The sequence below is a fragment of the Haemaphysalis longicornis genome, unplaced genomic scaffold, assembly GCF_048455015.1.
Source record: "Haemaphysalis longicornis isolate Haplotype H1 unplaced genomic scaffold, Haemaphysalis longicornis Haplotype H1 scaffold_9, whole genome shotgun sequence".
In the NCBI taxonomy this organism is placed as follows: Eukaryota; Metazoa; Arthropoda; class Arachnida; order Ixodida; family Ixodidae; genus Haemaphysalis; species Haemaphysalis longicornis.
The window spans coordinates 57,063,973-57,080,638 of NW_027526460.1; the positions used below are offsets into that span (position 1 = coordinate 57,063,973).

A 16,666-nucleotide genomic window follows, 5' to 3' on the forward strand; every position below is an offset into this window, starting at 1 on the left:
AAAAAAAATTGGCTTGCTTGCAGAATGCATATCCGACCACAATCTGAATGAGATGAGTGAACTTTTGTGCTCAAAAATACAATCTACCTTATATTGTAAGGTAGTTTCTTGTAAGGGGCAGAAAAGGACAACAATAGGAAAGGACAACATGTGTTTCAGAAGCCTTTCTTAAGGTGCCCTTGTCAAGGGCATCTTTTTTAGGCAAACTACCGTATAAACCGGAATATAGGTCGAGTTTTTTCCCAAAAAAATCCGCACGAAAGTCACCCCGCGTCTTATATAGCGGTCATTGCCAGAATGTAAATCGTTGTCTGGCAACAATGTGCAAGTGCAGTCCGTCACCATCGCCATTCGTGTCAGACTGCTCTCTCGCACTATCAGGCCTTTATTTGATTTCGCTTTTCTCTAGTTTTTCGTCTTTTACTCGTTTATTGTGCGTGCGTGCGTACACTTTTGTACGTCTCTGTTCCGAGATGAGTGGCGGCAGTCGACGCCAGTTCCCCGCGGCGTTTAAGCTGACGGCGATTGAGTCACCGAGCAGAATGGGAATATGGCGGCGCAACGCCAGTTAGGCGTTTCGGAGAAAAGTGTGCGGTACTGGCGGAGCCAGAAAGCTAAGCTGTGCGCGTGCAACCCCCGAAACCGATCGTTCCATGGACGTCAAGCGGTGCACCCCAAGTTGGAGAACAAAGTGGCGGACTTCGTCCGGGATCTTCGTCCGGGAACTTCGCTCACGATCGCTCCGGAGGCCATGCGCGGACGGGCTCCGCGAACTGTACAATGAGTGGAGAGCTCGGACAAGTAACTTCGGCAGGCATAGTGAGTGGCAGTGACGGACGGGCGTCGAAAATAAAGATAGACATTGTGAGTGCGCTTCTGTGCCGAATTATTTTTTTTGTGAACTTTTCCCACCTCGAGGTAGGGGGTCGACCTACAGTTAAACCTCGTTATAACGAGACGGGCTATAACGAAATAATGGATATAACGAGCAAATCGTAATTCCCCTTGAAAGTCCCCATAGAAGCCGATGTATTTAAAACCTCGTTTTAACGAGGTAAAATTTGCCCGTTACGGGATACAACGAACAAATTTCGTCGAGAAATCAAATTTTGAGCTAATTTTACAACAGTGCGCAACGCGGATTTGAGACAGTGCGCGACGCGACAACTGTATTAGCAGTTCAAAACTCCCGCCACGCGCGCGAAGCTGGATGGCGCGCCGTGCGGACGCTGAGCCATGGCTGCGCCCGCGAAGCCATTCCCACCCTCCTCTCACTGCGCACGGCATGCAGGGGGGCCCTTCGATTTACAGTCTCGGACTCACCGCGGGCTCCCCGAGAAGCAATCCGACGTTCGATTTTCCCATGTATCCTTATGGCTTCGGGGAATCCTCGGACTACCCGCGGACTATCCGCGGTGAGTCCGAGAAGAGCCCCAATGCACACGGCGCGCGCGGTTGCGTCGCCTTCTTCTCCCCCCCTCCTCCCCTGTTCGTATCGCCGACGTCGCTGCGTAGTTGTGTGTGCGTGGGTTTTGGCAGTCTTTATCGTCGTACTGCCCGCGTGATTCCAACAACACGAGTGCGACAGGCGGGAAGCGAAAGCTAAAGGCTATCACGCTTGAACAGAAGACGGCTATGATAAAAGCCGTCGCATCGGGCGCGAAGGGAGGTAAGGTGCACTCCGTGGTAAAGTGGCAAGAGACTTTGACGTGTGGACGAGTACGCTGTCCACCATCGGGAGCAACCGAGAGTCCATCGTCAACGCTGTTGCACGTGGCATGAAAGGAAGCGCTAAGGACGGCGTCGGAGGCACTATATAGATGCGGTGGACGTGCTGCGCCGCTACTTCGCCGCGCACGAGGGCGGCGAAGATGGCGTGAACATAGCGGCCGCTGCTGAGCGAGCCATCGCTCGCATCAGGAAGGTGCATCAACGTCCAATTACGGACTTCTTCGTAGCCAAGTCTATTTGAAATACGAGTTTTGAACTGCAATAAAGTAGGTTCGTGACTTTTCCTTTTTACCTCCGGAATGTGTTTATTTTTTCTGACTACCGCCGTGCGGCAAGATGCTATTTCGCCCGCTTTTTGTTTTAGGATGGTTTTAGGTAACTACAATGCATAATATTTGCAGTAAATGTCGGCTACGGCTACAACGAAATATTGGCTATAACGAGCAAATCGCGGCGCCCCTTCAATTTCGTTATAACGAGGTTTAACTGTATATACCGGGTCGACCTATAATCCGGTTTATACGGTAGGCGCCTGTGAACGAGGCTAGCACACAATGCACCAATCAGCATGTGCCGCCCATGCAGGGGCTTGTCTCTTGACCCAAAAGGAAAGGAAGTGCCCATGGCACCCGTTTCAAAGCATTTATATCGGCCAGGTCCCTCTGTGACTAGTCCGCATAGGGACCTTTAGGCTTAGTATTATTGCAGACATTTGATCGCTGCTTTCAGAAGCAGCTCGGATGACGATCCCTGGTGTAACTTTTCCCCTCACTCCCATCCCCTTTCTCAGTCTTTGCCACAAGCTCCATTCTGGCAGGCGGCGATAGCCTCAGGCTGCGGTTGCCTAAAGTGGGTCTTTGGTGCAGACAGCGCCCTGCTGTCGCCACTCGCCGTGTGGGCAGTTTGTGTGCCAGCCAGCTTGTGTACAGAGCCCTTTTCTATGCAGAAAAAGCTTCGTGCCTTCCAGGTTTATCAATTTCTGGCAACCCAAATGCAAAATTTACAATCTCAGCTACCGTATTTACACAATTGTAGGTCGACCCTTTTTGTCAAATTTGACAATCCAATGTTGGGGGGTCGACTTAGAATCGAAATCGAACCGTCTACCGCTGGTAACGGCAAGAGAAACGAGAAATCGGGGATGCTACGAGGTGGGGAGAGCTTTGCACCCTTGTTCCCAAGGTTATGGTCTAAATAAAGTGTGAACCACATGGGGTGTTTTCCGCTCGCGAAAATGTGCTGCTCTGACGCTGCCGTGAGTACCACCCGCATGCTGCGCGCTACGCGATCGGCGGCGGCAACATGGCGGCGTCACCAGCCGCGAAGAGGTGTGCGTAGCTCCAGCGACCGCTTCTATCCGCTCTTTAAGGTATCACTGAGAGCACAAACGAAGGCGTTTGTGCAGGAAAGGAGCTGATAATGTGGTCGAAAACAACACTATAAAGCATCATCCGCACCACTAGGGAAAGCGCCAATCAAATATCCGCCACCGTGGTAAGCCTACACCACCTAAACTTTGACGGTGGCGCCAGCCGGCTGTCCCGAGTGCTTTCTGCCGCCATGAAGAGCGCGCCTCCCCATTGGGACAAGATGTCAGCCTCCTCCCACTGCCGCGCTCGTCAAGTGTCATACCGACGTAGAACTTTGCTGCGTCGGCGCGGGCGTGAAAAAGTCGCCCGCGCAACTCCGACACACACGAATCGCGTTTTATTCATCTCTAATAAAAAAAATGAGTATTAGACAATCCCTTTATTCAATGAGCAGCGCTAACGTAGCCCAAATCATATCACATTGTTCAGCACACTTCCAAACGCGATGGTGGGAGGTTAGCCGCTCAAAAAGAAATCGCGCACGGGCGCTTACGTCAGCCGCCATGTTGTTTGTTTTGGTAGCACGCAGCAGTGGCCGCTGCCGATTGCTTCGATGGTTGTCATATTGCAGCGAATGTGTTCTTCCCACTCAACCCACAGTGCATGGTTATTCTGGGTGCTTACACAAAAGCTTTTCTTTTTTAACATCTACCGCGCATAGCGCGAGCACACGGTTCTTGTGGGAGCATCAATCATTGATGGTGGAGCCGCCGGCCGTGTGGGTTGACGGAAAAACTTCTCTTTCTGATACAATTTTCTAGGCGGCCCTTGCATTTTCTTTTTTTTAGAGTTGCAACTTTCAGGGGTCGACCTACATTTCAGTCGACTTACAATCGTGTAAATTCGGTAAGCTGCCATTGTAGCCTGCAATGTTTGTCGGGAAAAGGAATACGTAAGGTTCGTCGGGGACACCTTCGTAAAGCTCACTTCCTCACTTTTTGGGTCGACGAGGTTAAGAAAAAGCCCACATTCAGGTTAAGTTTGAAGACCAGCAGGTTAAAAGACAAGTCAGGTTAAGGACAAACAGCGCTTTAAGATACAGTTAAGTTAGGCTTGGGATAATGAGGGGGGCAAGAATAGGACGCATCTCACGCACCAGTGCCCAGGCCATCGAGGAAGGTCATGACGGCCCCGTGGACGTAAGCGGCTGCGGGGCTGAGCAAGCCCTCGGTGCGCTTGAGGAGCAGGGTCCAGGCCAGGACGTCCCGAGCCGTGGCCACGCAGCGCCGCCCCAGCTCGTCCGAGCGCAGCCAGTCCAGGAAGGCACCCATGGCCGCACCCAGGGTCAGGGAGCCCAGGCGCAGCTCCTTCGCCAGGTTGTGGTCAGCTATGGCCGCAAGGTCGGCCGACGACGCTGTGCCGGGGCACCAGATCTCCGTGAACCGGTTCCTCAGCGCCGGCGACAGCTGCAGGGAAGGGGAACAGGCAGGGGGACAACACAGCCGTCACCAATACTGAACGCAGACTGCAACCCTACTCGGTGACTGCGTGAGGGAGGGCCGTAAGAAGACGCGCATATTGTAAGGACATTTATTCACAGTTTAGAAGACCTGGACTACAACAGCAAGTCGTGCTTGGAAAGCAGCCGAAACAGAAGGTATTCCGCGCAAGCAATGCGTCATCTTTATTGCAGGGTACGGCAGATCATATGGTATGGTGTTCACACACACACCCACCCTGAGGACTGCCAGGCACTTGCCATGTCTACCCCCTTGCAAAGCAATATAGTTAGTGCTGGCCACTAACTCCAAATTAACCCCTTCTGGTCCATTCTGGGCCCTGCCCGAAAACACAACACGGCCATTATGGTCGCTGTCTAAGCAAACTTTGTTAAAGTTTACTCTTCGTGCAAGGGTGCAGCACAATGTCCGGCACGGGCCGACCGGATCACAGAGCGTTTTCACGTGTGCGCTATTCGCTGAGAATCACGGCCACTTCCTCATCGCAGGCATTTTATGCTGGTGCACTTAGCGAAAGTGATGATGACTTCAGTGAGGGAGAGAAATACCTGCCTCCATTAGATGTGCTGTTTGTAGCCATAAAAAAAAACAAAGGGAGGAAGGAGGGAAACTGTTTTTTGGCAAAACCTGCAGTAAAAACACTGGCCTGCACACAGGAGATAGCTTCGAGTGGTTTCACACGCATTTGCTTTTCTTCACGGCGCCAGAAATTGGCAAAATATTTTTGGAACAGGATGGCTGGAAAGTGGGTAAAAGTTTCGGATGGGAAAAGTTTAAGAATAAGGGGTTTATTGAATGAACACAGAATGGAAAGCCGGCTGGCAAGAAGAAAGTAAAGGAAGTACAGTCAAATCCCGCTACAACGAAACTGACGGGACGCGCAAAAAATTTCGTTGATGCGAAAATTCGTTGAAGCGAAATCTGCCCCAACACAGCACGGAAGGGCAAGAAAAATAGCACGGTATATTTCCGCATCATTGGCAGCATAATACAATGTTTAGAAAAAATAGTGACGCGCAGTAACGTCGTGTTTAGTCAGATAACAAACATACCAATCGTTATCTTTTTTTTTTTTTTTTACCAGCACCCGAAGAGCGCGATACAGAGGAGAAGGGGAGAGGTGAAGAAATGCAGGCGCAAAGCGTATTGCTGTACAACAAGGCGTTTCCGCCGAGCTGATTACTTGCAGATAGCTGCTACGCGGTTGGAAGCCCCCCTCTCGCTTGTGGCAGGAACGGCACCGTTATCTTAATTATCCTCCGACCAGGCACGGAAGCAACTGACCTTGGCAGGCAAGCCGCGCACGCTTGCATTTATTGCGATCGCCAGCTCGCGACTAAGATAGTATGACGCGGGTTCAAGACTAAACACGAAAACATTATTTCTGCTCTTGACTTTGAAGAATTGTAGCAGGAAAAGTGCAAGGGCAGCTGCTTACAACACATACATGACGACGCTGCGCGAGCAGCCATGCCAGCAGCAGAGCACATTCGCGCGATTTCAACTGGATACGGATTGGCTATAGCTCCAGCTTGGCGAACCTGGCTTGCGCCTCGTGTAAAGACGGCCCGCCGCATCGTTATCACCATCACACAATGGCGTCCACCTATGAGTTTTTTTTTGTTTTGGGTGGCAGTGTGGGCGCACCGCGCATGTTTTCGGTGAAACTAAGCGTCCTGAATGGATAAAAAGTTACAGATAGCTGGCGCTATGCTTATTTTATTGTAAAATAATTGTTCACACCCAGCCCAAATCATCAAAAATTTCGTTGAAGCGAACGCAAGCCAGACAAATCGTTCGTAGTGGTGAGGACTTCGTCGCATTGACTTCTATGGCTAGCTGACGGGAACTTGGAATATTTCGCTGAAGCGGAAATTTCGTTGAAGCGGACTTCGTTGTAGCGGGATTAGACTGTAGTTGGCATTTTTTTCCAGTGGAAATGGAGGAGTGGAGGATACAGTTACAATAAATACCCGAGAAATGGCAGAGATTACTGCCAAAGGTTGTGGGTCCCGTCCCCACCCTGGGTGGGTGTTTTTTTCCTCCCCTTCCTTTTCCACCCAAAAAAAATGGTGGACTACTTCACTAATGCCCTCTTGGGTGTTACCGACTGCCAGCTTTTCTTTCTGTGTGTATATAACTTATACATGCACATATAAACATGCATGGTCTTCCACACCATGTGCATTGCAGGCAATGCAATGTTCGCCTTCCTTTTCTCAGGCCATGAAAGGCAGGCACAGTAGCTGTCCACCCAGCTCACCTCCCGTTTGCCGAAGTCCCCTCCGGGGTTCATGGTGGCCAGGAGGCGGAAGGCCGGGTGGGCGACCAGGTCCCGGCCGCAGTCGGGCAGCAGCAGGGTGCGCTCGGGCTCGAGCAGGCTGTTGAGCCGCTCCAGCACGGCGTCCTCGGCCAGGGAGATCTCGTCGATGAGGAAGGGCTCCCCCCGCACCATGGCCTCCACCAGGGGGCCGTCCACCCAGTGGAAGAGGGGGCCCCCCGGCTCCCGCCCGGGCCGCAGGCTGCCCAGCAGGTCGCCCGCCTCCGAGTGCAGGTGGCAGCTCACCGTGCGCAGCTGCTGGCCGCCCAGGCGCGCCACCAGCTGGCACAGGGTCGTCTTGCCACACCTGCCACGCATGTCGGAACAGGGAGCAGGAGGAGGAGAAGGGCGGGGCACTGCTGTAGCACTCGGCCGAGCAGACTGCCCGACCTCCCTGCTGTCTAACAACTGCTCGCATGGGAACAAAGCCAAAGTCTGTGAGCAGGTCGCTTAACCAGCACAAGATATCCCCGAATGTTGTTTGGAACTTAGTCGACAATTATATGGTGTGGGAGTGAAAACGTGTGCCCCTTTGTTTATGCGACATTACAGACTGCCTGAAATGGTAACTCTGCATTAGTTTCTCTGACTTTATTGCGGAACAAGTTTCCGTGCCAGAAAAATCCCCCTATTCAAGCTATTTCACACTTATAAACCAGACACCCGCTATTCTTGAGAATGGGCAGCATTCTTGGCAGAACTACACGTACCCCTGTTGTTTCAATTGCTACAAACAGCATAAATATTACTACATCAATATCTCACAAATTGGGCAGCAGCCGAAGTTATGGTTTACCGTATTTGTGCAATTCTAACGTGCACCTTTTTCCACTAAAAGTAGCCTTGAAATTTCCATGCGCATTACAATCGGGCACAAAGCCAAAATTGGCTTTCAACATTGCACGCTTTACTTTAATGATGGCAGGAGCTTGACAAGAAACCTTATGAAGCACAAGAGATTTTTAATGTCACAGCTGAGTGTAAGTTTAATAAAATGTCTTCTGCCAGGTATGTGGTGTTGGGTCTTTTACATCTGTGTGTCACAATCAGTGTCAAATTTATTTTTTTAATTAAATTTTCGTAAGTAAACGTACCTGCACGTTACATTTGGGGGCGTATTAGGATCGTGCAAATACGGTAAGTAAAGTACTAAACTTGGCAGTGCGCAATGATTTGAGTGAGGTTAGTTCTGTGTCTCCCAAAAAGCTCATGAGCAATAGCATTACGCAACATGCTGTTCCTGCCAGGTACCACGGAGACAAACTTAAAGGGGCCACGCAGACATAAATGCTAGTTTGGTTCATTCGAAAGATTGCCTCATTAGAATAACATATGGCACCACTTTTAACGCAAAATTCACTCAAGTAAGCTACCTGCCGCGGTGGCTCATTGGCTAGGCGTTGCGCTGCTGAGCACTAGGTCGCGGGTTCAATTCCCGGCCACGGCGGCGGCTTTTCTGATGGAGGCGAAAAGCAAAAACGCCCGTGTGTCCGAGATTTCGGCGCATGTTAAAGATCCCCAGCTGGTCAAAATTAATCCGGAGCCCTCCACTACGGTGCGCCTCATCGCCTGCATTGCGTCGGCACGTTAAACCGTACAATCAATCAATCAATCAATCAAGCAAGCTATAGAATTAATAAAAAATAGAACGGACATCTGACCCACTAGCTTATTTCCCCCACTAGAAACTATGATGCATTATGGGCAGCTGTGCAAATGGCTGCACCTTGCAATTAAATTTAATGCATATTCTTTTTACAGCAGTAAGAATGGTGGAGGAAACAATGGGAGTTACGAATGCACACGTAAACATAGCAGCACCAGTGCATACTATGCGCAAGATGCTGTCTTCTGTGATTTTGTTTGTTGAGCATACTCAATTTTTCACGAAATGAGCACTACCAACCATAAACATTATCTGGGCACGAATCCAGTCAAAAACAAAGTGAGTGTGGACAGCAATACAGAGTGGTATAGTGGCGCCATCTGGGAGGACTGACAGCAAACAAGGTATTTTGCTGTTCGCTGCAGCCCTAGTCTGCACAGTTGCGTTCGCTTCAGTACTTGCCCTAGTTATGTCATCGCAGACGTCATGAAGCACACGATTCAGCGGGAGAATTATAATCATGGCTGAAATTGGTCAATTTCTCAGCGAATAAAGCATCATTTGGTGCCGGACAAGCACTGGCTGGCACTATAAAACATTAAATATTTCAATCTTTCAAATAAAACAAACTTGCATTTTGTCTGCATACCCCTTTAAGCTTCTGTGGGCACTCGGAACTGAAAACACGGACTGGAAGACGCAACAATTATTGCGGACCCGCCGCGGTGGCTCAGTGGCTAAGGCGTTGCGCTGCTGAGCACGAGGTCGCGGGTTCGATTCCCGGCCGCGGCGGCCGCTTTTCTGATGGAGGCGAAAAGCAAAAACGCCCGTGTGTACGAGATTTCGGCGCACGATAAAGATCCCCAGGTGGTCAAAATTAATCCGGAGCCCTCCACTACGGCGCGCCTCATCGCCTGCGTTGCGTCGGCGCGTTAAACCCCAGAATCAATCAATCAAATCAACAATTATTGCGGTCACACTGCTAGCCTACTCGGGACGACTCGGCAACTACACGTGGATGGAGAACCAAGGGGCAAGCGTAGCACCCCGACAGAGCCCACTGAATGGCGGGCATTGCACAAGTACGCACTGTGTAGTGCCCTGTAAGCCAGCAGGTGGCAGCGGAGGAGAGAGTGCTCACCCAGTGTCCCCCACCAGCAGGACGGGCTCGTCAAACTGCAGGGCCCTCTGCAGGAGGTAGGCCATGCGGCGGGCGTCCGCGGTCCACACGAGGTGCTCGAACCCGGGGGGTGCCTCCACGCAGGGGACGCCCGAGAACAGCTGCTCGGGGTCCACCCGGCGCTTGAACTTCTTGCTCAGCACCTCCGCCACCAGCTGCGCCTCCTGGGGTCGCCGAACCCGGCCGGCCAGCAGGGCATAGCCTGGACACGCAAGGGCAAAACCCTAACATCAGCCTCTGCAGCAACTTCGATCAGGACTTTCCCTAAAGTGTAGTGTGGGCGATCAATCCACAGTTGGCACATCGCTGCTGAAACGCAAGCTGTGACAACACACACATTTCCGGCACAGCCAGCTGCCATCAGTGGAAACGTTTCGGTGACAAAGGCAATTTGTCCTCTGTTCAATAAAAGTGTCCTAAGCACAGCAGATACTCCGTGAAGTAATCCTGTTAAGTACTAAACCTTCAAGTTGAAAAGCTGGTGCAAATGCCATTAGTTGCCGATAGAGATAACACATCAAAGGACCAAACAATGGTCTTATGGTCCTGAAAGTCGCATCATAATATCATCATAATATCAACAAAACATAATAAAATCGAAAAATGAGTTGTCAATAAATACGCCAGATGGCGTTAGTTGTCCGCCAGGCGCCGTTTTTAGCTTTCGCGGGACGTTTGAAATCATCGGAACTCTGTGTCCGATGGCCTATGACGTCGTAAGGAAAGAGTTAAGCTCTGTTTCGTCTTTTTCTTTTTGCAACCCGCTTATAATTATTGGTTTATATATGACGATAGAATTTCCTTGGCCCTTGGACATTGTTATAAGTGGACTAGACTGCAAATAAGATCACTTCAATAAAATGTTTCTGCGACAATTGAATTCTGATATGCAGGAAATGTGTACCATGCTCCAGGCTCAGTGAAAGAAATAAGTGATGACCTTGCCGGACGCTCAAAAGTGCATGATAACGTCACAGACCCCCATATGCAAGGTACAACTATGGGTAGTAAAAAAAGCAATTCGACTGCAGAGCAATGCCAAGTGCAGAGCAGTGATTCGCCAAAGGGGCTGTGGTGCCCTCTCTCGACTAGTTTCAGTATCGGCGTGGCGCTGATACCGAAAGTAGTCAAGAGAGCACACCACAACCCCTGAAATGGCCTGAAAGAAACACTGGACTGAGTTTTTATTAAATGGGCCCTGAAAGGCGTTTTGAGCACACTAAATTGACTAGCGCAATCGTTAGATTGGGTCGTCAACATCATCTGTGCCAAGTATTACTCTTTTACGCGCAGCGGAAAGCTCACACTTTTGTTGCAAAGTTGGTCGCTTTTTTCTCACCCTTTCCTTCGTGTTTTTGGACGCCGCCATCTTCACATGTCTACATCATCGATTCCCAGATGTTCGTCATGAGCTAGACATCCTGCTATTGGGCGGCTTTTTCACGCACTTCCGGCAAAGAGATGAGTCGTCTGCTCAGCGTCGGCTCGCCGGCTGATCTGCCAGCGGAGTGCCGGAGTGCTTGGACATTTTACGACAAACGAAACAAGTGTAAACAAACGCTTAACCGTTAGTATTGAATGCGACAGGGCCATAACACGGCATGAATATTCTCTTACTTGAGTACGTTCCATAAAGAAAGCGTTGAAGCCCCGTGGCACTTCTTTCTTGCAATCGCAGAGAACGCCCTGAGCCGAATGCCCGGGTTTGACGCATACATTTTATTCAACTTCCAAACAATCCAGAGATGCGTTTCGAACGAACACAACGTCACAACATGCGTTGCAAGTCCGAACCGCGATTGACAGACGATGGGTTGCCTCCTCCTGCCCCTCGTAAATTCGGCACTCACCTCGCGCGCGGTTTGCGGGGACGAACAGCAAGTCACTTAACTCCGGCGCACAAGCCGGGATGGCTTTTAGCCACGCACACTGCACATACCCCATGCGAGGTTGAGTCGTATGCCGCTTGAGAAAGATAATCCAGACCATGGGAAGCACTATCCACCCGCAGAAGCACAACGCATTTCATCGAGAAACAAAGGCGTCCAGAACACACACACCATCGCCTCCTGTAATGCCAAACGCATCTCGCACTTCCAAATGGGAGTGAGTAGTATGCCTGCAGTGCCCATATGCCGCGAGGTGGGGCCTCAAGCTGAACCGGGATCACGCAACGGTAACCGACTTCTAGAGCGGTTTGTGCCTTGTTGCCAGGGCAACCGATGTTTGATATTGTCAAAGAAATGGTACTCGCTCCAGCGCGAGGAAGCTCAGAGCCGTGGCGGAGCATGTTTTGCCAATGTTGCCGCTCTCCACCACGCGTCGCCCCAAGCTGAACTGGCGTTTTGTGCACGGGTTCTGTATCGGTTCAAAATGTCTTTTTCACATGCCGCCGGCAGGAATTACCACCGCCACAAAATAAGACCCGGCACCAGCGGGGCCACATCTAATACGGCGCTTTTTGGATAAACAGTGCGCTGTGCATCCAAGGGAGCGAGCGCAGGATCCTCCCCGTGCGGCTGCGAGTTCGCCGCCGATAAAAAGTCGCGTGCCACCGATAGCAAAGTTCTGGAGCAACGTACACCGCGAAAGGGCAAGGCCAAGCCGCCGCACACATGGGGCCAGATTTTTCGTTCGCTTTTCCAGCCTTGAGCGGAGTGCGGAATTCATGGTGTCAACAAAGCTTGCCCGTAGCAGACGGCTGTGTTCCTCCATGCGGCTGTGGGAGCAGCGCAATAGCGGAAGTACGTCACCGCCGAGGAGCGCAGCATCATGGGAGGGAAGGCTCGCTCGCCGTCAACAGCGGAGAGTAAGTTGAAAGGAGGAGGAAACGCGGCGCGACGATAATGCGCGTTTTTTTATTTACGATTTCTCAGCTAATACTCATCGCTTCAACGAAATTCTTGCGGGAGGAGATTGCTAATACATTGCTTTATTTGGTTACATGTACATCCACGCATCGGCGGAAGGTATTTCAGGACCCCTTTAATTTGGGGTAACTGGTGTGTTAATTCATAATTTTAAATTTTTTATTATTGTGTACCTATTTGGGGCCTAGTTTTGGCAGCCCCCGTTGGCAATGGCGCAGCGCAAAGGTCACCCCCAACACTTTTCATACGATTAACGTGCGCCTGAGTGGCGCAATGGAATTGACATCAGCTTCGTAATACGAGGGAGCCAGGTTCGATCCCGACCAGGGGAAACGGTGATCTGTTCAAAGCATCTCTCTGTTCGGGTGCATTACGCCGCGTCACTAGGGTGGCCAGATACCGTGACTCCAGACGAGCTACAACGACAAGCCGGGCCCGTAAAGTGCTCCGCACTTAAAGGGATACTGAAGCACTTTTTACAAAAAAAGAGCTTTCGCTCCCATTTTATTATTTTTCACACGGCGAACTCGAAAATCAAGTCGAAACTTGGCATAAACTATTACAAAGCGCTTAATTTTGGCAAAAATGAACAACGGGTGCCTAGGGGCATTTGGCGAACCTCACCGCCGTTCGTGATTGGTCAAGTCTTCGTGACGTCGTCGTGAGGACCCTCGGAGGAGGCGGAGCACGAAACGCGTTCCCAGCGGGTCGTCGCGGTAGAAAACGCTGTATTTGCATTTGTTTAATTGATCCCACGATGGCCAGTCCGAGTAGTGAGTTTATCGTACACCCGTACTGTTCGAGCCTCTCGCCCGTGCGCGAGCGGCGACGGCGACAAGTGCCGGCGACGATAACAACACTTCCGAGGAATACCTGTCCCAACCAGCAACGTTCACCCGCCTGTTCAACCGCCGAGTCGCAAAACATCGGCCAACTGCCGTGTTGACCGCGCTGTCACACTACGCCGATGGAAAGTCGCCGTAGTGTGACTGACTCGCCGACCGAAGAAGCCAACAAAATCGGTAACCCGACCGGTCGCCCGACGCGTCGTCGGGAATCGACCGAGAAGCGAAAACTGCTCCCCGACAACATCCGTGCCGCAATGAATGCGGCTCTATTTTGATAGTTTCTGGAGTGTAATAAACTCAGTAAGGTCCACGAAGCCCATGCAGCTCAACACTAGCGCTAATGCAATCCGTATTTTGGCTTTCGACGCTTCGGCTGTGCTCTTCGGCGACGCCGCTACCCCGGAGCTGCAAGCTGTAAATGCGTGTGCGATCGGCTCGTCTGTAGAAAATTTAAGGTCAGTTTCGTGCAGAAGAAGAGTTACGTAGGGTAATTTGGGTAATAAGGAATCAATATCGGCAAAGGTTTTTAACGTGAACCGTAAAACCAAAGTACGGGAAGCACTATCCCCGCAGTGGGAAATCGCAGTCGCAGCCGCGTACACACATTTTTGCGAGCGCTTTCGCGAAGTAGTGGAGTTGATGGCAATAAGCTATTGTGGGGGCTTCGGGGAACCTTGCTGTGCAAGTGCTATTTAAGAAATTTCAGTTTACCAGCCAGGAATTCTGTAAACCAGCTAGTAAACACCGACGTATGACACGGAAGGATGGGCCTCCATCTATTACCCAGGCTATTTTGCAACGCGTCACCGTTTGTGCGGTGGCGCAGTGCTTTCGCGCGTCGCGCCCGTGCGCTCAACTTCGCGGGTTCAATTCCCGGCGAAGTCAGTTTTTTTTTTTTTTTTTTTTTTTTTTGAGCGGTTTTTTTAGGGGGTATGGTTTGCGTATGCGATTTGTGAATCATTTTCGGTGCTGATTTTGAGAAGCAACTACCTTTGCAATGGAAAATTTCCTTCGAAACAGCGAGTGGCGTTTTGAGCCACAACAATTAATTTCCCTTTTCTTGCACCGTGTTTCTCGAAAATGCAATACCATGGTGGAACTGGAAAGTAAGACCTTCTTTATTAGAAGAGATTAAATTTCTGCTGACGTACGCACTAACTTATATGCAAATTTTAAGTGCTACAGAGGTCTTTTCGCCGGGGGTTCATCCATAACATCCATATTATTACTGCCGCGACACCAGCGCACAGCTCTTTTTTCTTTGTCCGTGATCCATCAAGAAGTTGAGGAGTACATACAGTACAAGCAGCGCACACGCCAGTACGCACGAACGGCTTCCGTCGTGCAGCGGCACACGATACTCCAATTTTGATTAGAGAGAGCCGCTCCTCACAGCTGTTTTTTGCGACGTCACCACTGCTGTTCCAGATTTTAGAGCCGATATCCCGCCGCTGGGGCTTTTGTAACTGCAGTGGCGTCGTCACTTAGTTCAGCATGAGCTATATTGAAACGCTTTAGCCAGTAGTGATCCTTTCTGAGGCACTCATATCACGATAAGCACGTTTTCATAACAGGTGCTCATGCGCGCACTGCGTTACAGTGACCGACGAAGAAGATTGCTGCTGTTGCCACGAGATACGGGAGGTTGGAGAGAGACAAAGGCACCCCAGGTGCGCCACAACCACCAGAAAACTAAAAAAATGTGTGCCTCAACACGGCTGTGCTGGAGGTTGCACTTCGACAGAATGGCACCCTGATACTGCCTAGAAGCAGCCTGTCTGGGAATGTCTGGAACACAACACACTCGCCTTTGTGGGCTTGAAGTGTTCCCTCTTTACAGTAGCAACCCACTGAGCAGCGAGTTTCGGCTCCCGCGGGAAGCTGTGAAAGACCACTTTATCGCGGCCATAGGTGCTGTTGCAACCGAATCCCGAGCAGAACCTCGTCATGGTTACTCCGCTTCCTCGGCACGATTGTGAAGCAGTACAACGCAGCACTGAAAAAGTTTCAACTACTAGTTGCTAAATAAAAACAAAACACAGCACGGGGCCCAGGAAAGCAAACGCTGGCGGACGGCACGCTCAGAAAGGCAGCAGCAGGGGCCGAACACTTGCCGCGGCTGCCGATCGCTCCTCACGACGACGTCACCACGACCCCTTTCACCCTCGTGCCGTCCTCCTCCCCTGCGCTCTGCGCGTCGCGGGGGCGTGGCGATGGCGCTTGTTTATTCGCCTATTACGCCGCTATTTCAACCAAAAAAAAAGAAAAAGACCTCGTAGGTAAGGTGTTTAAGGTCAACGCTTCCGAATTTCTGTGTATTCAGCAGATTGAAAACTGCCTCAGTTTCCCTTTAAGGGGGGACGTGGCTTTCAAAATCAACTTTTTTATTTCTTTGTGGATTTTGATGAAAATTGGCACAGCATCTGGAAATGCTTCTGTGATAACACCATAAAAATTTGAAGTTAATATTTTGATAACTTTTTTATGTATGAAATTTTCTTTCTGTTCCGCTTGTACCGAGCTTGAGCGGCTTATAACACACGATAGAAAACTTGTTCGAAGTGCTTTGCATTCTCAAATGAATGGACGAGGTCGTGACAGTTTTAGAATTTTTTTTTTACAACACAATGTTTTTTAGTTTTCATTTTTTTAGAGGTTAATGTGCAACAGGCATGTCAACTGTGAACGATTATTTGAATAAAAAAATCACAAAAAACAAATCTGGAAAACTAAAAGTGTCACGACCTGAACAGTTCATCAAGGAATGTAATGCAAGAAACGGAATCAAAATAGACCCAGCAGTCACGAAGAAATCCCTGGGACAAGCGACACAGGTGGCAAAAAAAAATGTTTTGAGAAAACGGCTTCCGAAGTTGCAACATAGGTTTCACATATCAAAAGTCGTCACGGTTGTAGCCTTTCATGTCCTTTTGAACATGGGGCTTCTGGAAGGCCTTGCCTTGAAATTGGAGTGCCTTTTCAGCCTTTCTCTTTCCAGAAAACATCATTTTCAGCTCCTCCGTGAAGAGTACATACTCCCCTTTGCAAACCAAACGGAGGGGAGATGGGTTTCAATGGGCTTTCAATGCAAAGTAGGTTAGTTGGTTGGCTGTATCGCACTGGACAACCTCCTTTTGCAGTGTTGTCACCATGGCAACAAGTTAAGCATTTTTTTAACGTAAATTTGAACATTTTCGGCTTTTTTTTCATGTTTTATCTTGCCTGGCACAGCAACTTAGTACTCATAGTGCAGGTGTTCATTGCCAAAAGTTTGCATACCA

General features: G+C 50.1%; 1 protein-coding gene across 1 annotated transcript in view; it reads right to left on the reverse strand.

Annotated features, from left to right (window-relative positions):
* Positions 1-16,666, reverse strand: part of LOC144151862 (midasin) — a 142,035-nt gene that overhangs the window by 99,080 nt on the left and 26,289 nt on the right. The window contains exons 20-22 of the mRNA XM_077683018.1: positions 9,629-9,869; positions 6,825-7,188; positions 4,198-4,507 (exon numbers count right to left, since the gene is read on the reverse strand). Of these exons, the coding sequence (XP_077539144.1) occupies positions 4,198-4,507; positions 6,825-7,188; positions 9,629-9,869 (915 nt within the window). The remainder of the gene's footprint in view (positions 1-4,197; positions 4,508-6,824; positions 7,189-9,628; positions 9,870-16,666) is intronic.